General features: G+C 43.0%; 1 protein-coding gene across 1 annotated transcript; it reads left to right on the top strand.

Moving 5' to 3' along the window:
• The first annotated feature begins 5,112 nt into the window (after positions 1-5,112).
• LOC146667002 (rab3 GTPase-activating protein catalytic subunit-like) lies at positions 5,113-27,105 on the top strand. Its single transcript, XM_085415156.1, has 11 exons — positions 5,113-5,312; positions 6,050-6,177; positions 6,479-6,543; positions 7,217-7,345; positions 7,574-7,689; positions 20,106-20,271; positions 21,262-21,361; positions 23,692-23,784; positions 23,925-24,097; positions 24,706-24,794; positions 24,938-27,105. Exons 6-11 carry the CDS (start codon positions 20,116-20,118, stop codon positions 24,954-24,956), a joined length of 630 nt encoding a protein of 209 aa, XP_085271282.1. The 5' UTR covers positions 5,113-5,312; positions 6,050-6,177; positions 6,479-6,543; positions 7,217-7,345; positions 7,574-7,689; positions 20,106-20,115; the 3' UTR covers positions 24,957-27,105.
• Positions 27,106-27,937: the final 832 nt, after the last annotated feature.

Here is a 27,937-nt window from a genome sequence, read left to right as displayed (position 1 = left end):
TGAGGCATGAGGAAGGAGCACAGACCTCCGTTGCCAACGTTGTGCGCATCCTAGGCCTAGGCCTAGGCCTTGCCACAACGGGCACCATCCTCGGTGCAGTCCTCGGCAAGATGGCTCACCAACCTTAGGGCAAGTCAATAAACTAATAAATGCATCAAAAAATTGTGATATTGTAATTCATTTGTATTTGTAATAAGGTTTTTGAAGAAAGGAAGGAGAGGCACACCTGGACAGGTGTGCCTCTCCTTCCTTTCTTCTTACAGGCACACCTGGACAGGTGTGCCTGTAAGATGTGTTGAATTATAATATCATTTTATGGAGTCGAGAACAACTACCGGTAAGTGGCTTCACCACTTCACCGTCTGAAACGGTGCTTTGTGCTTTTTTGGACACAGTTAAATTGAGTTAGGGACTTTAGGGATTAGACCGTTAACATGACCGTTAACATGTGCAACTTAGAAGTAGTCAGAGGTAACTGGATGTTCAATGGGATTAAATGCAAGGTTGATTGGATTATATCTGAAGATCATATGCTATTCGTGATAACTCTGCTAGACTCCAAATTGCGGCTCGTCCATGCGGGAGTATCCCAAAATTGAATGAAACCACTTAACACTATTTCCCTAAAATGGACTGACATGGGACACATTAAAGTTGGATCGGAACCAGCTAATCAGTCTGAAGGTAAGTGTTTTTTTCACTTATTCGAGAGAAGTCCGAAATGCGTTCTTAGTACTGTTTGTTTTGACTTTTAAGCTACCCTACCAGGATATTTTCATTCAAAGACAAAATGTCAATATCTATGAATGTGGAGACTCAAAAGACTGGTTAGGTAATAGTTGCCGATGGATTTATGAGACTTGATAGAAACTTGGACGTTTGCAACAGGTGAATCGGTGAACTACCGAGGTTGCGCCCAAATGCTTAAAGCTGTTAGCTGGTCAGTGTTTTCAGGTGTGCTTGTACTACCTGTACGGTGCGGAGTGCTGACTAAGTCATGTTAAACCCATTAAAGCGTCGAGCTCAAATATCTTTTCATTTTTGTGCACTGTTCTCTTGTTGGCACACATTTTCTGTTTATTGAAGCCTTTTGTGAATAATTTTGATCATGTAAAAACTGGGAATTGGTCCCTATTGACAATACTCTTATTTTTTGCATTGCATATGTCCTTTAGCAAAGGTAATTGGTCACTGAACTTTTTGCAACTGTGTATTTCTAAATTTTGTGGCTTCAGTGCACACAAATTTATATTGTTCAGCTTGCATGTTAAAAGCCTGCCAAGCACCCCAAGGCTGATTATGCTTGGTAAGAAGTCATTTATGAAATAGAGCTGATTAGACCATATTAAAATTTCTGTTTGGCACAGGAGCTTTTCGTGGACACAGGTATCCAGTCTCTGTTTTGTTAGCTCAAATTTCTGTAATTTCCTTTATAAACCAAGGTTGTTGGACATGTGTCTCAGTGAATCCAGCAAAGTAACAATATCAAATTTCACATTACATATTACTGATCAACATAGTAGTCTAGCTACACCAACAGCAGGAATACTGAAGTCAATACTGTAAAGTTTAACAGCAGCACAAACTATAAACTCCAAAATAACCATACAGTTGATTCACCTCCGGTACTTTAACTGGGCTGACTCTTTGTTAGGTGTGTTTAATGGGCAGAATAATTCCCAATTATGTACAATTATAATATGTTAAAATGGACTTGTGTACATAAGGCCATTAATAATTAACTGTACGTAGCTATTTGCTTTATGACTATCTAGACAGTGTGAAGAAGTGAAGTATTGAAATTATTTTATGTTGCATAATGACAACATGTTGCCCCTATACATTTAAGGACAAAGTTCAATGACCGCCACCTGCTGGATGGTGAGTGCAGAGGGGCGTGTAATTGTTGAGCTGGACAAAGAGAACACCTGTGCTGATGCAATGTCAGTCTTCTTTGGTTCATTCTATGTATTGAACCTGGAATACCAGGAGTCAGCGGGTGCAAGGTTTTTTGTAAGGATAAACCCTGAAGAGGGAACAAAATGTACCTCCAAGGTTGGGACAAGCAGGAAGACTGGGACCACTGTGAAGCGAAAGGTTGTTCACATTAACCCTCATGTCACAACTTTCCTCCAGTGGCTTACTGAATTTGAGTGGAGAACTTCAAATTAGGGAAATTAGTAAATTTCTTGTATAATTTAAGTGACCAATGTGTTGTTACCCATGTCTCCACAGATGATCCATGGCCCATGCTTTCTGGACATTTACACAAGACGAGCAACAATGAAGACAAGCTCTCTCGCCATCTTGCAAGACGCTGTCTCTGTCCAATAGGTTTTTTTGAGTGCAACAGTTTTGATTTTTTTTCCTTCTTTTACCCATCCATCCATCCATCCATTCGCTTCCGCTTATCCTTTTTCAGGGTCGCGGGGGGCGCTGGAGCCTATCCCAGCTGTCATAGGGCGAAAGGCGGGGTACACCCTGGACAGGTCGCCAGTCTGTCGCAGGGCCAACACATAGGGACAGACAACCATTCACACTCACATTCACTCGCACATTCACACCTAGTGGCAATTTGGATTATCCAATTAACCTATCCCCACAAGCTGCATGTCTTTGGACGGTGGGAGGAAGCCGGAGTACCCGGAGAGAACCCACGCAAACACGGGGAGAACATGCAAACTCCACACAGAAAGACCTGATGGTGGAATTGAACTCAGGACCTTCTTGCTGTGCAGCACCAGTGCTAACCTTCTTTTACCCGTTTGTTAAAAATTATTTCAGCTACTTACACTTTAATTGTCACATGTATTGGCTCACCCTACAAATCAATGAACTCAGTCCACAAAGCAAGATCAGGGTTCAGTGCAGGTCAGTCAAGTTCCTTCACACCACACACGCTCATCCATGTCCTTGTGGACCCTGTTTTGTGCAATGATTTGGTCGTGTGAGCCAGTATTTTGGACAAAGTGTATATAAAGGCAGACGTGTGGGGCTTGATATTATATCCATTACAATTCAGTTTATTTGTATGGTGCCAACAAAATGAATGCCAAGGCACTTCACATTGTAGGTTTGAGACCCTACAAAATATAAGTAAGGAAACCCAACACTTGAGCATGTGTTGTCTGCCATGATATGGATATGACATAATATCGTTATTGTTTGTACAACCATCTGAGAAAATAATGGATTACATGGTTTAGTAAAAACAAGTGCTTCCTCAATGAAAATATGTTTTCAGTTCTTTTCAGTTTTTGATTTTGGAAATGTGTATTTCAGCAGGGAAGAATCAGAATTGAAATAAAGTGGTGCAAAGCACATGAATTATATTTTGTGTGTGTGTGTGTGTGTGTCTATCCATCCATCCAATTTTTTTGGAACCCTCCAGTCTCTTACAGTATGTTACTGTTAACTGAAATTACGGTAAATTATGACCTGTTAAAAGAGTAAATGACCGCCTGTTGGGACACGGTATCCTCTAGCAGAGATGAATATTTTTGGTACTGATGATGCGTGATAACGGTAAGTTACTGGTTAATATATTGCAGTTTATTACCTTGCAGCGGGCTTACAGTGACATACCGTGAATAAGCGGTAGTATACCAATTTCTTAATCACAGTATGATGTTACTTTGTTGACGTAATTTACGACATAACGACATAACGGTATCTCACTGACATAACTGTCGCCAGTGAGATACCGTAAAAAAGGCTACGGTGCGTTACCATAATTTGTCCAAGAGTATTATACCACACCAGCAAAAAACGGTATCATCCTGCAGAAAGGTAAGCTAGCGTAACACGGCGTCACGGTATGACGCTGGCAGCAGTGACGCCAGTATGTTACCGTAAAGTGGCGATGAAAAGTCTAACGGTGCAGATACACGGAGTAATCAGAAAAGTTTAGCATGAATCTGGACATTAGATTTAAGATTTAAGCTTATCAGATATCACTTGTTAGAAGCTCCTTACCGTTTGAAGAAATCTCTTCTCAATCTGCTGTCCTCTTCTGCTTGCATCTTTTTTTTTTCATCTAACACTGACGTTATTCCATGTTAATTATTTTTTCTCCGTGAAAAACACAGCAACTCATCTTATCCCGGGGTGCCAGGAAGTCGAGCTGCGGATCTCAGCAGAAAACTTTTCAAACTGATTGCAGGTTGATCCAGGTATACATTTGAAACAGGTTCTCCTCTGTGACGTGACAGTCGGAACGCATCTGCGTAACCATGGTTACAGGGGGACGCTTTGGAGCTCTGCTGCTCAGCAGCAAAATATTTCAGATCAATATGTAAATACTCCAACTCTAAAACCAAGTAAAATAAATATGCTGCATATGTGTATAGTGCGTTCATGTGTGTGTGTGCGCTGCGTGGTAACGTAGGCGCGTGCATGTGTGCCCCGGTCACAGCTCCTTTCAGCATGGCCGGAGGTAAGTCACTGCCACGTTGCTCTCAGCTAATTAAAGTTTGTTCAGATCCCAAGCTGCAATGTGAATACAGCCAAACCGCCGCGTTTTTGTTTGTCATTAAGAGACTCATTCGGGATAAGTTTTGTGGAGGGCGGAGTTCACTAATATACACTTATAATGAGTTTTAGCCGAGAACGCAGCTAAAATGCTAGCATGCTAAGTTAGCCTGATTGCTAGCGGCTACTCGCGGCAGTCTTTTTTTAACAGCATGCACTCTTTTTTCCTTCGTCAGGAGAGGTGTACTGGCAGTCGCGTGACACACACAGATCAGACACATATTTCTGTGTTGCAGATATGGAGATGTTCTTATGTTTTGGAGATGCAGTCTTTCAGTCATTGTTTTTATAAGTACAGTGTTGTACTGCCTGTTAGATGGCGGTTATTAATATAATTGTACTGAAGTATAATGTTTGAACTATAAGTACCAGAATATTGGGTCCTGGTTATTGAATTGTATTTATCTGACTGTTTATTTGTTTTTGAATTATTTTGTTTATTGTTCTTATAAGTTGTTTTTGATGTTTTTTCAGTGACATATTATTTATTTTGTGCTTTTTGTTTTTGAGAGCTTAAGTTAATGTTTTAAAACAATTTGTTGTATTTGATTCATTATATTATTGTAGTGTTAATGAAGCTGCAGACATAGCTGCTTTCAGCATGGCCGGAGGAGAGGTGTACTGGCAGTCGCGTGACACACACAGATCAGACACATGTTTCTGTGTTGCAGATGTGCAGTAAAGAGCCAAAGACCCAGTACTGTCTCCTGCCTCTTACTTTCACGCCAGAACACAACGCAAGAACAACAGGCGTAACACATGAACGGGTTACACATACTGAGGTGAGTTGTTGAGGATATGTCGAGCTGTCGATAAGCACGGCTGTTTTTGTGCTCTTATATACTGTTAGCCTGTTTTGCTGGCGTTAGTGAAGCTGTTTTCAACTGGATGTAACATTGTTGAACTCTGATGATTAATGAATAAACTCTCGATGTGACGACGTGAGCATGTAATTGTAACCCTGTGTTCATTTAGTCGTTTGATACCGTTTAATATCCAGTACATCTATTGGGTGTTTTATAACATGCCCTGGAATCATTTTAAGTTTTACAATGCCGGTGATTTACGACTCTTTCGCGACAGTCAACTGTGGCGTAAACTCTGGCGGGTCTCAGAGCTAGCTTATGTGAGCCAGCAGTGACATCTATACATGCAGTAGCCTTAAAATACTGATTATTTATTCTCCTGCTAGGTAAGAATTTGTGTTTTATACGTTTATTGTCACATTGTGCGCCATGTTATTGTTTCGGTGAAATGAATTTCTACAATGGCGGACTTAGACAAAATAGTGTTACTGTTAATTTGACTCTCTGCAGTGTTTAAATGCTTACATATACACACACAGTTACTGTCCCTCCACACGTAGGACTCAGTTCTGCTTCTATGCCCCATCTTTGTTTACTCTTTCCCACCCAACAAGTGCATAAATAAGATGTTAAAAACGTCATCATCATATCAAACATGATCGATTTGGGGGGAGTTTGTTTGGCACATGCTGACTGCATCTAATTATAATCAGAAGAGGAGGCGAGAGCAGAGAACGAGAGTGCAGCAGTTTGGTGAAAGGAACAGGTGAAGAAGAGGTGAGCATCCAAGAGACGAGCAAGAGGACGGTTTCAAAGCAGACATTATGGCACAATAAAAGCTGTAAGAGCAGAGATTCATTCATATCTTTACTATTTTTCTTTAGCTTTTACTCCCGCTGCTTACAATAAATCCGAGATAAAGAACAAACAAGAACAACTCACATGGCATTGATTGTTTAGTTCAGTGTCACTCTGTGATTGTTTGACATTTCATATAAATGTGACTCTAAAATATAGCCAATAATAAAAAGCTGCTGTTACTGAGTGAAACTTGAAGGATTATGATAAACTTCAGTTCTTACTGAATCTGTAACATTGCTTTTTTTAAAATTGTTAAATGACTTTTGTGTCACTGTGCACAGTGAAAAGCTCACCTGATGTAGTGGTGAGGCCATGTTCACCACTAGATGGAGACAACCTGGCACAGGTATTTTCTATACACTAAATTTCACACTGAAAAGCCTTGGTGGGAATTTTTGTTTCATAGAAAGTAAAGGAAAACATGTCTTGAGGTCTTTTTCCAGTGTTTTCAAAATTGTGTTTTTCACATACACATCAAAACTTCACACAGACAAACACACACACAAAACAACAAAATATGTCAAATTACATATTTTGTTGACTATTTTGTTGACTATGCACCCCTACCCATAATAAATGGGTAGGGGTGCATAGTCAGTAAAAGTCACCAAGGCTCTGCAGAGCTCCAAACCTGCTCTGCCACAGACAGAAGCATCAAAAATGTGCGCTGGGAGCTTCATGGCATGGATTTCTACAGCCAAGCAAATCTATATGTGTGTGGCCAAGAACCTTAGTCCATGTAGGGCATCTTAGCACAGTTTACTTGTGTCAGCTAGTGGGAGGGCAGAGAGGGCAGCCTTTACATTGTTTTATTGTAGAGTGACAGGAACTGCCTATGAGCTTCTAATCAAGCAGAAGTGTTGACGGAAAATCTATCAAAGGAAATACATTGATGAAAATCAAAGAAGAGAAATATTTATGTGATGTTCCATTTTCCTGAGAGCTGATTGGCTGTGATGACTCCTTCAAGTACTACATGCTACTTTGTCCTGCTAGTTAAGCCTGCTGTCTGTTCTCAGGCCTCCTCCTGTTTCACTGCCATATATCCACCACCAGAGGGCTCCACTGACCTGCCTGCTGACATCAGAGCACACCCCTGTGTCATGTGACCTGGCAGGAGTAGCAAAGCTGGACTCAGACCTGGCCAGGCAAGTTCAAAGGCAGCTGTGGTAGAGAGAGTATATGGGCTCAAATTGTGGTCATAAATATTTTGTACTTGTAAATCAGGATTTGTGTGTGTATGGGATCAGAACGATGCCACCTTGAAATGAAACCGAAAAAAATATTGAAACTGAAAAAAATATTGAAACTGAAATAAATGTACAGCGCGGCTGCAGTCACGGACAAACTTGCATGTGTCTGTTCGGGAATGGCAGATGCTGAGAGGTCCAGCGTTTACATTACCGGCTATTTCAAAGTGACAGCCTGAGGTGTTCTTCAGTAAATTGGACTACCAGACAGGAGGACCTGAGGCCCCACCGTATTATTTTCGGTAAGTTAAATGTGTGTGTAAGCTAATCCGTAACTTAGGTCCTTAGGTGAGCACTCGGCTGTCGGGGAAACTTGTTTTGTAAAGTTCGTTTAGCTAACCCGTGCAGGTGAATGAATTTACCCTGACTAAAGAAATCAAGAGAAACGCACCGGGCTGCTCAGTGACTAACCACGGTTACTGTACTTTCTTTATGAGTATTATACTGTAAGAGCAACAGGCTGGACTCTGCTTCTGCTCCTGTGCAGAGCTGATTATTAAATATGTGCAAACAGCAGCATGTTTTCTGTCGCTTTCCACATGTGGAACGACATTAACGCCAACTTTTAAAAACCTGGCACTTCAGTAACCCCTCATTAGTCAATAGCTACGGATTAAATAGCAAAGCCCGATACTTATGTACTGAAACCAACTACTTCCGCTTGGCAGCTTAAGTTAAAATGTTAATTTTTTCCTCTGATTATTTTTTTAGCACTGACTCTGTATATTTTTTGTTTGTTGCAAATATTCAGGTTAAAAAACTGTCCGAATTATATTTAATGAGGTATGTTCACAAAGTCACATGTGCAGTACTCTGTATAGCTTGCATCCTTTAGGACAAATAATTTGAAGCATTAATATTTCTTGTTCAATACTGAGCTGATAACACCTCCGTATTGTCATGGCCCTGGGTCATGTGACCCAGTATTCTGAGTTTCTTGGTGTTTTGTTATTCTTTTTAGTCTAGTTTCATTTCGGTTTATCTAGTTCAGGGGTGCCCAATCCCGGTCCTCGAGAGCTACCGTCCTGCAGCTTTTAGATGCATCCCTACTCCAACACAGCTGAATCAAATGGTTTGATTACCTCTTCAGCATGCCATCGTGTTTGGCAAAGGCCTGATAACAAGCCATTCATTTGATTCAGCTGTGTTGGAGTAGGGATGCATCTAAAAGCTGCAGGACGGTAGCTCTCGAGGACCGGGATTGGGCACCCCTGATCTAGTTACATTCTGCCATGTTTCATGTCCAAGTTTTCTTTGTTTGTCAAGTTCATGTCACGTCTAATCTCCATGTTTTCTGTTTTACTTTGAAAGTCTGTATTCAATGTCAGTGTATTCAGTTTCATTTCTCCTGTCCTGTCGTTAGGTTCATGTGTGTCAGCTGTGCTCCCATGTGTGGCCACTTCCCCTGATCATCCCTCATGTGTATTTAGTCTCTGTGTTTCATACAGTCTGTGTCGCGTCGTCTGTGTACTTCCCCCCGGTCAAGTTAAGTGTTTTTCAGGATTCTGTGCAGTTCATGTTTGCCATTTGGTTTATGTTGTTTTTCATGCAGCCGCACGATGAGGTTCCGTGCAGGTCATGTTCATGTCTCTTTCGTCACGCCACTTGGTTCACAGTTTCCATGCATCTGCACAGCATTCTGTTCACAGTGATCATAGTTATGCCTTTCAGTCAGGTTAGTGTTTTTCCAGTTTAGGTTTTTGGTTAGTTGCAGTCTCAGTCCCTGTTATGTTTTGTCTACTCCCTTCTGCATCAGCCCAAATAAAGGCTCGCTTTCAGTTTAAGTTTTCCTTAAAGTGTCCTTAAGTGTCCTTCCCAGCGCTCATGAGACTGCTTTGCTGCACTGTGGTATGAGGTGCTAACCTGTTGACAGTGTTAATTTTAAAATGTATTCCACCAAAGATAATAGAAGTAACATATTCTGAATACTTTACAACTACATGAATATCCTATTGCTGTGTGATTTATTACTATTACCGAAGGTTACTCTCCATACCAACACCAACTAGATGTTTAAATCTTAATATAAATGAGTAACAGTAGGTGCACATTAGGTAAGGCTGCACTTTTTGCAGTGATCTCGTAAATAAAACAGGTCCGCGGCTCCGAACCGTAGTAAAGGGACCTCTGGCTAATACGTTGGGGTCTTTTTTTTTTTTTTTTCCCTGGATCACCTGTTGAGAAAGAAAAAAGAAAACAAGCAGAAGAAGACTAGAGCAATAAAATAAACAACACCATGATGATCTATGGGAATATAACAGTAAATACTAAATGTTAAACATTATTGTGCAGCACGTAAGATCGACAGCGCACAGTGTGCTTTAAGGTAGGAGCCAAAAAGGAGCAGAGCAGCGGCGTTAAGGACGTCCTCGCCGTACCTGGGTCCATCAGGTCCTCCAGACGCGTGAGCAGTTTGGTGAGTTTCACCATTTGCTCCAGGAGCTGCGCCTGGATGACGGCAGATTCCAGCAATACCACCGTCTTTCACTCGCCCAGTTTGAGGACCTGCTGTCCCGCGTTGGTCCCAGCATTGCCCGCCTTGACACCAACTACAGACGCTCAATCCCACCTGCAGAGCGCCTGTCCATCTCCCTGAGGTTAGTAAAAGTGTTTAATACGGTAGTCCTTTATTGATACCTGTGCTAACATGGATGTGCTATGCTATCAATGAATGCTGTCGGTGTTTACTGATAGCAAGCTGTGGTACGGAGACGACTGTTTATAATATTTCTAGTGATACTCGGGTCTCATCAAGTCCCGATTTACAGTGGGGCAAAAAAGTATTTAGTCAGCCACCGATTGTGCAAGTTCCCCCACTTAAAATGATGACAGAGGTCAGTAATTTGCACCAGAGGTACACTTCAACTGTGAGAGACAGAATGTGAAAAAAAAAATCCATGAATTCACATGGTAGGATTTGTAAAGAATTTATTCGTAAATCAGGGTGGAAAATAAGTATTTGGTCACCTCAAACAAGGAAAATCTCTGGCTCTCACAGACCTGTAACGTCTTCTGTAAGACGCTTTTCTGTCCCCCACTCGTTACCTGTATGAATGGCACCTGTTTGAACTCATCATCTGTATAAAAGACACCTGTCCACAGCCTCAAACAGTCAGACTCCAAACTCCGCCATGGCCAAGACCAAAGAGCTTTCGAAGGACACCAGGAAAAGTATTGTAGACCTGCACCAGACTGGGAAGAGTGAATCTACAATAGGCAAGCAGCTTGGTGTGAAGAAATCAACTGTGGGAGCAATCATCAGAAAATGGAAGACATACAAGACCACTGATAATCTCCCTCGATCTGGGGCTCCACGCAAGATCTCATCCCGTGGGGTCAAAATGATCATGAGAACGGTGAGCAAAGATCCCAGAAGCACACGGGGGGACCTGGTGAATGACCTGCAGAGAGCTGGGACCAAAGTAACAAAGGTCACCATCAGTAACACACTACAACGGCAGGGAATCAAATCCCGCAGTGCCAGACGTGTTCCGCTGCTGAAGCCAGTGCATGTCCAGGCCCGTCTGAAGTTTGCCAGAGAGCACATGGATGATACAGCAGAGGATTGGGAGAATGTCATGTGGTCAGATGAAACCAAAGTAGAACTTTTTGGTATAAACTCAACTCGTCGTGTTTGGAGGACGAAGAATACTGAGTTGCATCCCAAGAACACCATACCTACTGTGAAGCATGGGGGTGGAAACATCATGCTATGGGGCTGTTTTTCTGCCAAGGGGACAGGACCACTGATCCGTGTTAAGGACAGAATGAATGGGGCCATGTATCGTGAGATTTTGAGCCAAAACCTCCTTCCATCAGTGAGAACTTTGAAGATGAAACGAGGCTGGGTCTTCCAACATGACAATGATCCAAAACACACCGCCCGGGCAACAAAGGAGTGGCTCCGTAAGAAGCATTTGAAAGTCCTGGAGTGGCCTAGCCAGTCTCCAGACCTCAACCCCATAGAAAATCTGTGGCGGGAGTTGAAAGTCCGTGTTGCTCGGCGACAGCCCCAAAACATCACTGCTCTCGAGAAGATCTGCATGGAGGAATGGGCCAAAATACCAGCTACTGTGTGTGCAAACCTGGTAAAGACCTATAGTAAACGTTTGACCTCTGTTATTGCCAACAAAGGTTATGTTACAAAGTATTGAGTTGTATTTTAGTTATCGACCAAATACTTATTTTCCACCCTAATTTACGAATAAATTCTTTACAAATCCTACCATGTGGATTCATGGATTTTTTTTTCACATTCTGTCTCTCACAGTTGAAGTGTACCTCTGGTGCAAATTACTGACCTCTGTCATCATTTTAGGTGGGGGAACTTGCACAATCGTTGGCTGACTAAATACTTTTTTGCCCCACTGTAATTCGATTTATGCCGTTATCAGTGTTTGAATGATAGCATGGCTGTGGTGTCATATCAATGTATGCTCTCGCTGTTTGCTGATATCAAACTGTGGTATGAGGACCACTGTGGGTTAATCTTTGTAGTGATACTCACTCCTTTCTTTTTATTTAGACCTGGTTTAATTCTGGGATAGTTGAATATTTGTATATAATCCCAGCAGACTGTTTTAGATTATATCTAATATATATCATGTAATTATCCTTGTAATTACAAAAGGTTTTATGTAAGATTTATGTTTTGTAATTTAAATCTGACATCACAAAAGTATTTTGGAATTTGAATAATGTATTTTGTAACTGCAGCATTTTGTCCAGGTTCCTTGCCACCGAGGACTCCTTCAGGACCATCGCATTCAGTTTTCGAGTTGGCGTGTCCTTGGTGAGCCAGATCACCCCCCAGGTAGCGACGTCCATCTGGGACTGTCTAGTGGACGACTTCATGGCTGTGCCTTCAACTGAAGACTGGCGGTGCATTGCAGAGGGATTCCAGGAGCGCTGGAACTTCCCTCTCTCCCTCACAGTAGAGGTTGTATCTGCGCTCCATGGAGCTCCGTCCTGAAATTGCGGAGAAGTGTGTGAAGGCAACGTGTGTTCTCCACAATTTTCTGTGCTGTTTGGACAAGAGAGGGGCACCTGCTGTGAGGGGTGTGGCACCTGCTGTGAGGGGTGTGGCACCTGCTGTGAGGGGTGTGGCACCTGCTGTGAGGGGTGTGGCACCTGCTGTGAGGGGTGTGGCACCTGCTGTGAGGGGTGTGGCACCTGCTGTGAGGGGTGTGGCACCTACTGTGGTGGAGCCGTTGCAAGGCCTGGGTCGTGTAGCAGCAAACAACTCCTCCAGAGAGGCTGTCCTGGTGGGGGAGAAGTTCATGGCCCACTTCTCGGCGGAGGGAGCCGTGTCTTGGCAACCAAAGGAGTAGCCTGTTTGAAGTCTGAGTGACTTCCCCACAACGGCTCTTTTGAGAGCCACCCACAAACCTCTAAAGAGTGTTCCTGTCTTTTTTAATTTTTCTTAATAAATGGAGCTCTACTCCAAAATAAACTAACCTCTCTTTACTCTCTTAAAGACATATTTACATATAATTGTTACACAAAGTTTTGGCTGTCTCACCTTGTTTTGGTACAATCTGCCAGGTGTAACAATTTTTAATCATGTTTTTGCTGGAGAAGTGCAAGGTTTTAGTCAACACCATCAGACACAAAGAAATGTAAAAATATATATTTTAAATTAAGTTGTTTCAGCTATTTTGACTATTACCAGCTTCTCTGTTCTACTGTTTATGCACATATGTTTTCAAAGTAATTATACCACATTTAAAAGTAAGATTGTTTTGGCTTTTTATTATTAGAGTTAGGCAGCACGGTGGTTAGCACTGTTGCCGCACAGCAAGAAGGTCCTGAGTTCAATTCCAACATCAGGCTGGGGTCTTTCTGTGTGGAGTTTGCATGTTCTCCCCGTGTTTGCATGGGTTCCCTCCGGGTACTCCGGCTTCCTCCCACCGTCCAAAGACATGAAGCTTGTGGGGATAGGTTAATTGGATAATCCAAATTGCCACTAGGTGTGAATGTGCGAGTGAATGTGAGTGTGAATGGTTGTCTGTCCCTGTATGTTGGCCCTGCGACAGACTGGCGACCTGTCCAGGGTGTACCCCGCCTTTCGCCCTATGACAGCTGGGATAGGCTCCAGCGCCCCCCGCGACCCTGAAAAGGATAAGCGGAAGCGAATGGATGGATGGATGCATGGATTATTAGAGTTACAGTCATACATATTTTCAGAAGCTTGTATTTAATCTCCATAAGAAACGATCATATTTAGCAGCGTGAAAATTACATATTTATTTAGAAAATTACGTATTTTTATTGGAAGATCATGAGGGAGGAAAATATATGGTTCTTCAAAACAGAAAAATAAACAAAAAATCCATATTATGGAGTTGACAAGTGGTGACACATGAGTAGAAAACAGGATATTATTTCTTTCAAAATGACCATTAAACCTTAACAACCTTTGTAATATCACAAGACACATCATAACAATTCTGTTTTTGCACATGTCAAGTTCTACATCTTAATAGTTCACCAGCAAGTAGCTGCCTACTGCTCCTTGATTCCTAAAGTACTCTGTGGTTGTGTGTTTAGACGCTGCTGGACTTTCTCTCCTTTTGACTCTCTGTGCTTGTTTCCAAAACCTTCTCTTCTGCCTTTTTTTCTCTTCCTTTCAGATCACTGATGTTCTTTATTTTTCCCTCTTTCACTCTATTTCTCCATCTTTCCCTTTATGAGAAACTCAGGCTGGCTGTTAATTTTTTCTCTACTTATTTTTTGATCATCCCTGTTCCTTCTCTTTTGTTCCTCTACTGACAGCTTCCTCTTTGCTATTCTAGCCTGAAATGTACCATTTTGTAATTGCTATAATTTTTCTGAAGCATATGCATTTACACATATTAAGGATGAATATTCACAACACAAATATGTATTAAGCAACAGAAATGCTATCCGGTCTTTAAGTCTGATGTCATTAGCCGTTTCCAGGTCCAAACTCCGCTGCAGATCCCAAAGTCAAAGGAACTCTGCGGCATCACTGAGAGTTACAAACTGTCTAAATTCTTTCATCTTTAATAAAATGATCAGTGTGGCTGTTTTACCAGGTGTAACATCCAGGCATCCATGAAAACAGAATATATGAAATTTAACAGAGTTAGAAGTTAGCTCGCCGGTTTCCACCTTAACACCAGCTCTGCTATCACTTCCAACATAAATGAAGACAAAACTAAACAGCACTGGCGTTTGTAGGGTTACTGATGTTGGACTAGCTGGTATATAATGATGTGCTACGTGATTGCTAGCAACACAGCTATGTTAGCGTAACATAAACACAGTGAAACTTTTTTCCACTTGATAAAAGTTAACGTGAGGGTTCCCGATGGTTAGGCTGACAGTGATCACTGACTGTTTTTAGGGGCTTGTTCAGATTAAATAGAACAAGATAAAAAAGAATAAAAACATGTTAAAACACAACAGCCTTAATAAACACAGAGTAGTTTGGACCCGAAAGCAGGGTTCATACATCATCACTTAAAAGACCAGCTCTCGGGGCAGAGATAGCTCAGTAGATAGTGTTTGCCCCATGATCGTTGGGCAGGGCTCTAGACTAACTTTTTGCCATGGGCGTACGCGTACCGGCACAAAAGTTAGGCGCACACAAGTTTTATAATAATTTATATAATATAATGTGTTTTTCTGGATACACTGTGCTTTTTCAGCATTCAAAGATTGATGACACCGTGTCAGAGCACTGGCTATGAATTTCAGAAGGATCAGGCCTTAACTTAACAGAAAAGTTAGCAATAGTTCTTTTCCTATTACAGCTACATCCACTTCTGTCGTGCCCAGGCTGCTCACTAGGGCTGGGTATCATCACTGATTTCTATAATCCATTCGATTCCGGTTTTCAAAGTCCCGATTCGATTCAACTTAGCCTCAGACAGTCAGAAATATTATAATTCTGATCATTTATCAGTACTGACTTCATCAGAATTGTGAACATCACAGCAGATTCCTTTGTGTGAAAGTAACTGAGAATAAAACACAGAAAAACATGAAGGAGATTTTCCTGGTCTGGCTTTTTATAGCAGATAACCTTAAAAATATTCTACAATGTTCTGCATATAAAGTTTAAATTTCTTCAGTATTGAACAACAGAAAAAATAGGCTTTCTTGAAGAAAAAGACAGTAGCCGACAGCACTGTAAACAACGGTAGACTGGTGGGTAATAAGCGAATAAATAATACAGAAAACAGAGATTGGAGACGGGAAACTGTTCTTGAAGTACAGAGAGAGATAGAGAGAGAGCTAGCTGTGCATGGATGTGATTTTAATAGTCGTGGAAGCAAAACAGCAAAATTCAGTTCGGTGAATTTTGGTTGGAGAGAGACAAAACCTGCAGCTCAGAATCAGCGCAAAAAGACGTAAACACATCGCGGACCGGACGCATCAGATTCGCTAAGCTCCGACAGCGTGTCCATCTACGGGCCGTCGGGTGAGAAAGCCGAGAAAGACAAAGTTAATTCTGATGGGTCGGGTCCGCTCTGTGTTTACGTCTTTGTGTGGAGTCCGTGTACCTGCTCTGATTTGCTGTTTGGTTGTTGTTGAACTGGTTTTGTGAGCTTTAATCTGAGAATCTGGCGTTTCTGGCAAAACACAGTTATATTTAAAAGTCGATTCAGGATTTAATGAATTGATATCGCTTTATTCAAGCTACTCACCTCCCACTTCCACCTGCACTTTCAACTGGACCACGGCCAATCAGAGAGGTCCCGCCCCTTACTATCTCTGATTGGTTTAGTCCACGATAGGGACAAAATGTGTGTCTGTTGTTGACCACAGGGAAGGTTGCAGATTTTTTTTTATTTTTTTTGCTACCCGAACAGTTGGTCGCACAGGTGCAACCAAATATTTTTTTTTAGTCGCACCACTGAAAAATTTGGTCGCACTCTAGAGCCCTGTTGGGGGTTCAAATCCACCAAACAGCGGCTATCCTGAGATACCCTTGAGCAAGGTACCGTCTCTACACACTGCTCCCCGGGTCATGGATTGGTAGCTGCCCACTGCTTCACTGAGTAAATGGGTTAAATGCAGAGGACTAAGCATTTTCCTACAGGATTAATAAAGTATACATTAACTATGAGATTCAAGATCAGGCAAATTCCATAATATTCGACACATCTGTAAAGCAGAAATATCAGTAAAATGCACAGGAAGTAATATGACTGAAATAGTAATAAAAATAACTTAATATAATTAGTGAATAGGACACTTTTGTGACATTTGCCAAAATCATTAGAAAAAGGGTCAACACCGTCAGGCAAAAATCCTGATGGTGCTGACAAAATACCCTACTTTCTCTCATAGCACGTTTTTCTGACAGACGCCATCTTGTTGTTCATCAGTTGCTTATGGCCTCTACTGTGGTGTTGATGCACTATGGTTGTGACACAGAGTTTTATCAGAAAGGTATGCAATAAATGAAATAAAAATTAAAAAAACTCACCAGAGCAGTGACCTCATGGCATGTGTATCAAACAGGAAGTGGTAAAGGGGTCCTCACAGTGTAAGTTACCCACAATAATTCCTTATTTTTTTGTACTTTTTAAAAAATCTGATGGTGTTGACAGAAACTTTGGACATGTTTTGTCCCTTATCTCAAGAATCACTGATATATTCTCAAAATCTTTCATAAACTGCCTGCTTTTCAGGAATGAGGTGGTAATTCGATTTTGGAGCAGTTCTTGAGCCATAACCAATGATGAGCAGCTTTCCTCACTGTCACTGGTACGGTGCTGCACTGATGCCTTCCTGAGAGCCAATGCAAGCACAAAGAGTTAAGTCAGCAGTTTTTTGATGAGCTTTCAATATTTCCTTTAACTAACGGGGAGTGAGGTCCTTTTATCTCAGGCATGTCAGGAATACTGAAACCTGGGCTGACTGACCTGACCACAGCCTCTATGACTTCAGCATCACTGTGTCCTTTACACAAGAGGCTGACTGGCCCACAGATCTTGACACCTCTCCTTACTGTCACTTCTTGAAGCCTGTTTGCTGCTGTAGGAAACACGTTTTATGGAGCTGTCAGCTGACTCGGCGATGTTCTGTTCACTCTTTGACACACCCTGCTAATTGCTTATATTAACATCTCTTGGCTGGTCTGAGAATGGGTTGGCGTTCCCCGGACAAGCTGGAGGAGGCTTCTCTGCTTGGGCTGCTGCTGTGTTACTGCTGCATTTCTGCTCATCAGACTTACCTAATGAGATGGCTGGAACTGTTTCTTTTTGGCGAGGTGTCTGATGTCAGCTGGCAGTGATGATGATGATGCCACTCGAAGCTGCTTTTTCAAGTTTGATTCAGTTAGTCTTGAGTGGAAGCGCCTCTTTGCAAGAGTCAGTTTTGAAAAGACCTGTTCAAAGTGGTACGTTGTCCCAAACAGAGATGCAAATTTCAGGGCATGTCTCGCCAGGATGGGAAAAGCCTCAGCATGAACGTACAGTTTGTGAAAGTCCAGCAGAGAGAGGCTGTTATACTTAGCTTTGAGCTCGTAGTTGTTTTGCAGCCCAATTATTTCCACTTGGAAAGTGTCTGGCACAGATGGTTGCACATTAAACGGCGTAGCAAACATCTCCAGTTCCTTTTGGATATTCTTCACATCTTGAAACCTGTCATCAAATGCCTGAATGAGTTTTGCACAACGACTGTTGTTGTGATTTGGCGCTACACAAATAAAATTGAATTGAATTTAGAATTGTCCCTATTGCCAGTCTTGGCAGCCGGGGGTCAGTCCGCCAGGGCCTCCGCTCCTGGCCGCCACCCGGCACACAATGCACCCAGCTCGCACTGGAACGTTTCGCAGCCGAGTGTGAAGCAGCGGGAATGAGGATCAGCACCTCCAAATCTGAGGCCATGGTTCTCAGCCGGAAAAGGGTGGAGTGCCCACTCCGGGTCGGGGATGAGTTCCTGCCCCAAGTGGAGGAGTTCAAGTATCTCGGGGTCTTGTTCGCGAGTGATGGGAGAAGGGAGCCGGAGATCGACAGACGGATTGGGGCTGCAGCTGCAGTAATGCGGACGCTGCACCGGTCCGTCGTGGTGAAGAGGGAGCTGAGTGTAAAAGCGAAGCTCTCCATTTACCGGTCGATCTACGTCCCTACCCTCACCTATGGCCACGAGCTGTGGGTAGTGACCGAAAGAACGAGATCGCGGATAGAAGCGGCAGAAATGAGCTTCCACCGAAGGGTGGCTGGCCTCTCCCTTAGAGATTGGAGCCTCCTGGGCGCCTCCTGGGTGAGGTGTTCCAGGCATGTCCCACCGGGAGGAGGCCCCGGGGCAGACCCAGGACACGCTGGAGAGATTATATCTCTCGGCTGGCCTGGGAACGCCTTGGTATTCCCCCGGATAAGCTGGAGGAGGTGGCTGGGGAGAGGGAGGTCTGGGCCTCTTTGCTTAGGCTGCTGCCCCCGCGACCCGGCCTCGGATAAAGCGGATGAAGATGGATGGATGAATTTAGAATTTGTTTGTTTTATTTTATTGTGAAAGAACTATAGAGGAAGCGACCACCTTTTCGCACATGCGTAGAAAAACATCCTAATTTCCTGAACCGATCAGGCAGCCAAAGGCAACAACATGGCTGCTGATAGCGATGTGAGTTTGTTTTGTAACATGTCAGTGGTCGTGTCCAAATTCATGGGCTGCATCCTCCTGAGGACCCGGCCTTCGCGGTCTATGTGGGCCGGGTCCTGAGAAGGTCGGGTAGGCCGGAAGTAAACGGCTGTTAAATTGGACGGTCTCGCCTTCGGATTAGCGTCACTGCTGTCTCGGTGGAGTTTAATAAACTCGGCCGTCTGCTCCTTGCTGTCTAAAATATAACAGGACACTGGAGTAAACTCTCGACCATCTCACACTTCTGTTTAATCAGTTTTCTGTTTGACGTTTATTCAGCTGTGTGAAAACCAAGGAGGAACCCACCTGGGGGATTAATAAAGTTTTATTTTATCTAATCTAATAACTTTAATCTCAGCCAAACCGATTTACTCACGAACAAATAAAACACTGAAAAAAGTCCAACAATAACATTTTTAGGTTGTCTAAGTGACTTATATATCACGTTTAACCTGAGTAGCGAAAGTCTGCGGTGATCTGAATATGATGTGCCGGGAGTTGTGCCGTTCTCTGCGGCTTCAGTGACCCTCGAGCTCCCGGCTAGCTATCGAGCTGGTGGGTAGCAGACGTGTAGGGACCTTGCTCAGGGGTACCTCAGCTTAGCTTTTCACTTGATTCAAACCCCCAACCTTCTGATCCCGGGGCAGCCACTCTACCTACTGACCTATCCCTCACACACGTTTACATCGTTGAACAAGTCTGTGCCACAGAGCACGCTGCATCGCTGCATCGCTGCATCGCTGCATCGCAGCAAAGAATGGGTTTGGAGGATTTTTTTAGAAGTGATGAATTGCTGCAGCCCCAGATTACGCCAATGAACACAACATATTAAAACCAGTCTGTGTAGCACTCAGTGGTCCGTGCAGTGACAGTGCTGACATACATGCCAGTACAATGCAGTTCTGCAGCTTGTTGCTCTGTGTTTCAGTCGGACTGTTTAGTTTAGCTGGATTGTTGCTGGTTGAGAGAAACTGAAGCTGGATGTCGGGCGTGTACCAGAGATCCTGCTAGTAATGCCTTCTGCTGTTTATCTTGTGTTCAGTCAGGTGCCGATGTTTGTGCAGATCCAGCAGAAGTGGAGGCGGATGTATGCCGGAGAGTGCAAAGGACCAGGCGTGCGCACCGACTTTGAGATCGTTCACCTGCGTCGAGCGCCCGTGCAGTACAACCACCTGTCCGGCCTGCTCGACATCTTCAAATCTAAGATAGTAAGTGCTCTGGAACAAACATCTTTATATGGATCATATTTCAAGGTTGTTTGTTTGTTTTTAATAAAGAAAAATTAAAATTGTGCAGCCACAGAGCATCATGTACCCATGTTCTACAAGTATCACCTCAGCATCCTGTTCCAGACGATTTTAGGACGATGTGAATCCTGTTAAATGCAACTAATAATCATAAAAGCATCCACGAAGTGCATGTAAATGTATTTTCTAAAACATTTATTCATCTGGTTTTTCCTGCTCATGTACAGTCTCTCCTCCTCCTCCTCCTCCTGCTGTGCTCTGACAGTCACACAAAAACTGTATTCAACTTGAAAATAACACAAACATCTTATCTTATAATAAGAATATATTCTTGTAATAGTTCGTCAAAGAGCAGGTTGATAACAGTACAGCACACTGCTTAGTTATGTGAACATTGGGAAAACAGAAGAGGAAGAAGAAGACGTCTAATTCTGTGTAAATTCGGTTTCTGGATTTTTGTGGAGTTAATTTGTGAATAAAATAAAGACTGTTAGGAAGTGGATGTCGGTTTAATGATCATTTTGTTTGAACTTTGTTTATTCCTATTCCTGGAAACACAATGGATTCCCAGACATCACGTTGTTTAACCCTTTCATGCACAGTGGTCTGCAGCTATTCAAAGGCTGTTTTCTTGTATTTGTGTTGGTGTTGATGGTAAACTTGCACAGAAACACTACACACTGATGTCTCCATACCCTTCATAAGTCAAAACCGATGTTGTCCACCTAAGTGGACATTTAAAAAATGAAGTTCAAAAATCTTATATTCATTCCTAAAGAAGAATAAAAATCCTGATTGATGTTGTCATCATCCACACATGAGGGTTAAATGTGTTCAGTATGTTCCCAGAAACAGCCGACAATGACGAGGTGTAATCCACGCCTGTACAGAGAGATTAATGCTGCAGCTTGTTACCATAAACATGAGCTGATGTCTTCCTGTTGTCATCAGGGTTGTTCCCTGTTCCCTCTGCCTCCAGTCAACATCGCCATTCGCTTCACCTACGTGCTCCAAGACTGGCAGCAGTATTCATGGCCACAGCAGCCTCCAGGTAGGCAGTACATGTCATGTCATTAATACACAAATAGAAAAATGTAATATTATTATTAAGAAATTATTAAATTTTTTTTAAATACATGTCAGCAAGTGGCTGACATCCAGAAACCCTGCCAGTGGCTTTTAGGAGTCGTGTGTGTGATGCAGGTCATGTTGTTGTTTCCTGTGGAACGATTGTACCTGCTGGTTCCAGGTCGTTCTTCTGATAAGTCTTTTCACTCGTCTGTCTGAAATCGTGTGGGGAGCGCTTGGTCGTGGCTGGTTTATCGTAAATAAATAAAAACCCTGCAGGGGCAACGCCAGGTTTATGGCCCCAACAGTGCTCACTGGAACCTTCAGTAACTTAGAAGTTCTTCTGTAGCCGATGCCATCAGTCTTAAGTGTGCAAAGGTCTTGAGAGAGCTTGTTGGTTTTACCCATCATGAGACGCTTCTTGTGTGAAACCTGGCTAATGAGGCCATAGTTGGGACTGAACCGGCTGATATTAATTTGCACTAAGTGGCAGGATTGCTCTGTAATTACTCATAAATGTGTCTTTTTGCACCTTTCTTTCTGTCCAATACATTTCCCCCGTGTCATTCTTCATTGTTAGACGTCATGTATGGACATCTATGGTGGCGCTGGGTGATATGAGGAAAATGTAATATCACAATATTTTTTTGCTATATCACAAAACACGAAATAAATCACGATATGTTTAAGTTATTTTCAACCATATAGGATCTAAATTTGCACTTATTCAAACCGACCATTCAGGATGGTTTTCTATTGTCAACATAAAAATGATCTGAATGAACTGAAATGTTTTCTTTTAACCATCAGCTGCACACAGAGGATTTTCACAGATTACAGTATAATCACAGTAAGTCTCTTTCTGTGGTCAACACTAGACTTTAACATCAAAAGATCACAGCAACAAAAAACGACGTCAAGAAAAAAATCATGAGTCAAAATAAAACGACTGAAATGAAAAAGCTGCTCTGTTGTTCCTATAAAAATGGCAAAATAAAAAAAATGGATGACATCAAATTACAGAAACAAGTCGAGACAGTGACTATAAAACAGTTTATTTAATGTTTGCTTGGTGTGCAGGGAGACGTTGACATGCAGGGTTTAAAACATCATTTCTTTTGCAGCGAGATTCATTCTCTCACCGTCTGAAACTCCTGATGTCGCCATATTTTTACCTGTTCAGTTCAGTTCAGTTTTATTTATACAGCACCAAATCACAACAACAGTCGCCTCAAGGTGCTTTATATTGCACAGTAGATCGTACAATAATAGATACAGAGAAAAACCCAACAATCATATGACCCCCTATGAGCAAGCACTTTGGGGACAGTGGGAAGGAAAAACTCCCTTTAAACAGGAAGAAACCTCCAGCAGAACCAGGCTCAGGGAGGGGCGGAGCCATCTGCTGTGATTGGTTGGGGTGAGAGAAGGAAGACAGGATAAAGACATGCTGTGGAAGAGAGACAGAGATTAATAACAGATGTGATTCAATGCAGAGAGGTCTGTTAACACATAGTGAGTGAAGAAGAAACACTCAATGCATCATGGGAATCCCCCGGCAGCCTGCGTCTATTGCAGCATAACTAAGGGAGGATTCAGGGTCACCTGGTCCAGCCCTAACTATATGCTTTAGCAAATAGGAAAGTTTGAAGCCTAATCTTGAAAGTAGAGATAGTGTCTGTCTCCTGAATCCAAACTGGAAGCTGGTTCCACAGAAGAGGGGCCTGAAAACTGAAGGCTCTGCCTCCCATTCTACTTTTAAATACTCTAGGAACAACAAGTAGGCCTGCAGTGTGAGAGCGAAGTGCTCTAATAGGGTGATATGGTACTACAAGGTCATTAAGATAAGCACAGAGGAAACTATTTCTAAGCTAAAATTCATGCATCAAATGATACGCAGCAGATAAGACGGATGTAATCAAGCTACCGATAGAAAGAACATAGTAAAGGACAAATAAAGTGTCTTTTTTTCCTCATTGTTCTATGTGTGGGCCTCCTACTTCCTCCCACAGTCCAAAGACATGCAGTTAGTGGGGACAGGTTCATTGGGGCTCTAAATTTCCCACGGTGTGAATGTCTGTCTCTGTGTTTGCCCTGCGGCAGACTGGCGACCTGTCCAGGGTGTGCCCCGCCTCTCATGACAGCCCCAAGCACTTTACATGTGATGTAAAGTGGACTTTTCTTTTGTTGCCACGTCCATGATTTAGAAAATGTTACACAGATGTTGTCCTGCTTCGCTGTGCTGAAGCGTGTGCTTCATGAAAAGTTTGAATAAGAAAATATCAGGTCAGTAACTGTTTGTGTTCCCTGTAGGTGAGGCTGTGACAGAGCTCTTTAAACTCTGCTGTAGGACTGAGTGTACAGAGGAGATTCCTGGAAGAGGATACGCTGAAGATGAGGGCAAAGGTCAGGTTCCTGGCTTTACTTGTTGAGTGACCATACTGCATTCTGGAAACGTGCGTAGCTTACTGGGAGATCTGGGCATCTGTGCTGACCCGGGCCTCAGCAATTGAACAGAAACTCTTGGATGTGTTTGTCGTCTGTAGAAAACAGTGATATCAGCTCTGCTTTGTCCAAGCTGACCGAGCCAGCAGCAACTGTGCCCATTTCCAAACTGTCTGTCTCCAACATGGTGCACAGTGCCCGGAAGCACATTCGCCGCCATCGACGCATCGATGAGTCGCCCCTTAACATCGAGATACTCAATTCTGTCCTTCTGGTAAGAGTTAATCATGTAACCTGTTTAAAAGGCATTAACTAGTCGGAGTTGACTAATACTTGACTGAGTTTTAATGGTTTCAGCTCATTTTATGAGGAAACTGATTCTGACAGAAGAGGTGTGGATCCCGTGTTAGGAGACGGTGAGCGTGATATTCAGAGCAGCAGAGACCTCGGAGCGTGTGGTAGTTTGACTCGTACTGATGTGGCTCCTCTGCTTCTTTTCACAAACAGTTTTTCCTTCCTGGTTACTGTTGAGCCCGTCACACTCAGCAGCTCGAGCTCGAGCTAAGACAGCCTTGAATCTTAAAACTACAGCCGTAATTGCATTTATGTCTTAGAGTGCTGGCCACAGATATTGATCCCATCTGACAGCAGCTCAGTAAAGCACAAGAGCGTCATCTTAAACAGGATATCAGGCAGCGTTCTTATTTTTATTGTCTACTTCTGGTCACATCCTGCTTTTGCCACTGAGCGATCAGCATCCTGTGTTTTATCATGAAGTGATGACTACGTGAGCTGCACTTGTTTAATTCTTCTAACATCTAGAAAACAACAGAGTTTCTAAATGACAGACTTATTTATTTGTGTTTGTGTCTCTGTTTCCAGATGCTGCTGTGGAGAAGTCTGACTGTAAGAATAACACTCAGCTGTCCAACTCCAGTGGGACATCGGAGCAAGAGAAAACCTCTGATTATGTATGTTTGCCTCTTCACCACTCGCACACTCAAGGTTACACTCAGGTCAGGTCCAATATAAGTTTCAGAGTGAAGACAGGCTCAGTGCTGTCAGTACTTTGTCAGGATTTTTATTGATTTCATGGTCTTTTCCCTCGTTGTAGAACCTTTTCCACCAGCTGAAGTCGGCCCCCAGTGACAGTCTGACCTACCGTCTGGCTCTGTGTGTGTGTCTGTTCAACTATTACTACGGTGGGCTGCGGGCTGTTCTCTAAGTAAATATATTTCTAAAGGTGCTTTGATGTGAAATTATCACCAGATGTCGGTAACAACACTTCCAATCCAGACGTGCAAAGGAATCAAACCACAGATGAAGTTGTGTAATAATACAAAGTGACACAGGGACATTTATTTATTACTTTATACAAATGTTGGTGATGACAGTTCATGGCAGCGTCTGTATGGAGAAACCAGTCCCATCATTGCTCATGACTTTGACCCACTCACCACACAAACAGTCTATAAATCCCGAATGCTCCGTGGATCCTTCCCACAGATTCAGCTCAGGTGATTGGCTGGGCCGTTCCAGCAGCTTTACTTGATTTCTCTGAAACCAACCGTTTCCATTGGCTGTGTTTGTGATCATGGTCTTGCTGAAACATCCATCCTTGTTTCATCTTCATCATCCTGGTAGATGGCAGCAGATTCTAATCAACAATGTCTCCATTCATCCTTCCTGGAGTTATGTTTAATGTCTCAGTGCTGTACGCTGAATAAACAGCCCCCCCCCCCATGATGCTCCCGCCTCCAGACTTCAGTGTTGCTGTGGTGTTTTTGGGGTGAAGCCACCCAAACATGGTGTGTTTACAGCCTTCAAAGAGTTCAGTTTTGGTCTTTTGTGACCAAACTATATTAAAGATAAAGCATATTGTTGTACCTATGCATTACACTGGAGCAGAGCTTACATACACTCAACAAAAATATAAACGCAACACCTTTGTTACTGCTCCCATTCCCCATGGGATGGACGTAGAGACCTAAAATTCATTCCAGATACACAATATAACCATCCCTCCCAAACAGTGGTCACAAATCAGTCCAAATGTGTGGTAGTGGGCACATCTGCTATATTGAGATAATCCATCCCACCTCACAGGTGTGCCACATCAGGATGCTGATCTGACATCATGAGTAGTGCACAGGTGTACCTCAGACTGCCCACAACAAAAGGCCACCCTGGAATGTGCAGTTTTGTCTCACAGCAAAATGCCACAGATGCCACAAGCAATGAGGGAGCGTGCAATTGGCATGCTGACAGCAGGAATGTCAACCAGATCTGTCGCCCGTGCATTGAATGTTCATTTCTCAACCATAAGCCGTCTCCACAGGCGTTTCAGAGAATATGGCAGCACATCCAACCGGCCTCACAACCGCAGACCTCGTGTAACCACACCAGCCCAGGACCTCCACATCCAGCAGGTTCACCTCCAAGATCGTCTGAGACCAGCCACCCAGACAGCTGCTGGAACAATTGGTTTGCACAACCAAACAATTTCTGCACAAACTGTCAGAAACCGTCTCAGGGACGCTCAACTGCATGCCCGTCGTCCTCATCGGGGTCTTGACCTGACTCCAGCTCGTCGCCGTAACAGACTTGTGTGGGCAAATGCTCACATTCGATGGCGTCTGGCACGTTGGAGAGGTGTGCGCTTCACGGATGAATCACAGCGCTTTGTGTTCTGCGTCCTGATTGGCTGCAGACTATTGTTGATCTCCTCCGTGCCGTCTCTCCTGTACAGTACAGAATCGCTTATTCATTGGTTCATTAATGATTCATTGATGTTGAATTATCTCTCAGCTGCTCTGTTCTCATGTGCTGGACCTGAAAACACGGTTTGATCTTTGGTTTCTGTAATACTGGACTTATTTGTCTACGAAGGTTTGAACTTTGAGAGCTTAAACAGGAGAGAAACGTGTGAAAATTTTCATGTCGGTCTGAGTGTATAAAGTGTGTAGTGACGGGTTTTACCTTAACACATCTATAATAATTGTAAAAAATAAAGTTGGCTACTTCAGATTTCACCAATCGCAGGTTATTTTTAGAACGTAACTCCCGCGATAAACGAGGGAGCGCTGTATACAAATACTGAGAAGTATAAAATTTGAATCCTGTCTCTCTCTGAGGTGCGGGGGGAAAAAATATCGACAAGTCGATCAACATCATCTACAGATACATTCGACATCTCGAGAAATGTAAATCGCCACTTGATTCGTCCATTTGGTTGAAAAACCCGACCTTGAACAAGGAGCGAATATCACACCGGAAACTAAGCGCTATGCGCCGGAAGTAGCATATGCTAAGGCGCACAGGTCTAAGTTATAGGTCTAAGTTCCCCATAATGCACTGGGTGTTTCTTCGTCACTCAACATGTGTTAGTACACCTCTCTGCATTCAGTCCGTCTGCCCCTCATCTATCGATGGATGTTAGAGGCTTTGGTTCCCACTGTCGCTCACAGATGGTCACCTAATGTTTCCTGTGTAACTGCAGGGTCTTTGCCTTATAACATAGAAGCAGCTTGAGGTAACTGTTGTTGTGATGCTGTGTGTGTGTAATAAAGCTCCCTTACTGACAGTGGGTCACCACAGCTTGTAGCTCCATGTATTTGATGCGGCACGTTTGCCCTCGCTGACACAACCCTAAAGGGATTTGTGTGTATGAATAAAGTTTATTGTTCATACAGTTCATTGCTGTATGTCTGTGAAAGGCTGAATGAGGGTTGTAGCTCCCTCAGCAGCTGTGGAGCGATGGAGATGTGGTTAGTTAGACACGCTGCTTTAGTTTACACTACAAACCACACTCACCTGTTTACACTCCTTTTGTGTTACAACCACCTTGTTACACTCAAACACCAGATGATGCATCTGAGCCAACTAAGGATTCACTGAGACTGAAGAAGCTCGAGATCATAATGTGACCAAGTGGTCGGCGGGGTTATGCACAAAATAAATAAACTTGACAACGCCACCTAGGGGAATTACACCCCCAGGAAATATATTTAAGAAAAATAAATAAAAGGAATAAAAGAAGACCGCACAGATTCAAGGATGCACACTGAGGCAGGTTGGCTTCCAATATTAAAACAGTTTTATTTATAGAAATAAA

This window comes from Rhamphochromis longiceps, linkage group LG7 (assembly GCF_057381845.1).
Source record: "Rhamphochromis longiceps isolate RC_006_pf linkage group LG7, R_longiceps_female_GT1.1, whole genome shotgun sequence".
NCBI classification, from domain to species: Eukaryota; Metazoa; Chordata; class Actinopteri; order Cichliformes; family Cichlidae; genus Rhamphochromis; species Rhamphochromis longiceps.
The sequence above is the reverse complement of the archived record's forward strand: the minus strand, read 5'-3'. Positions and strand labels throughout refer to the sequence as shown.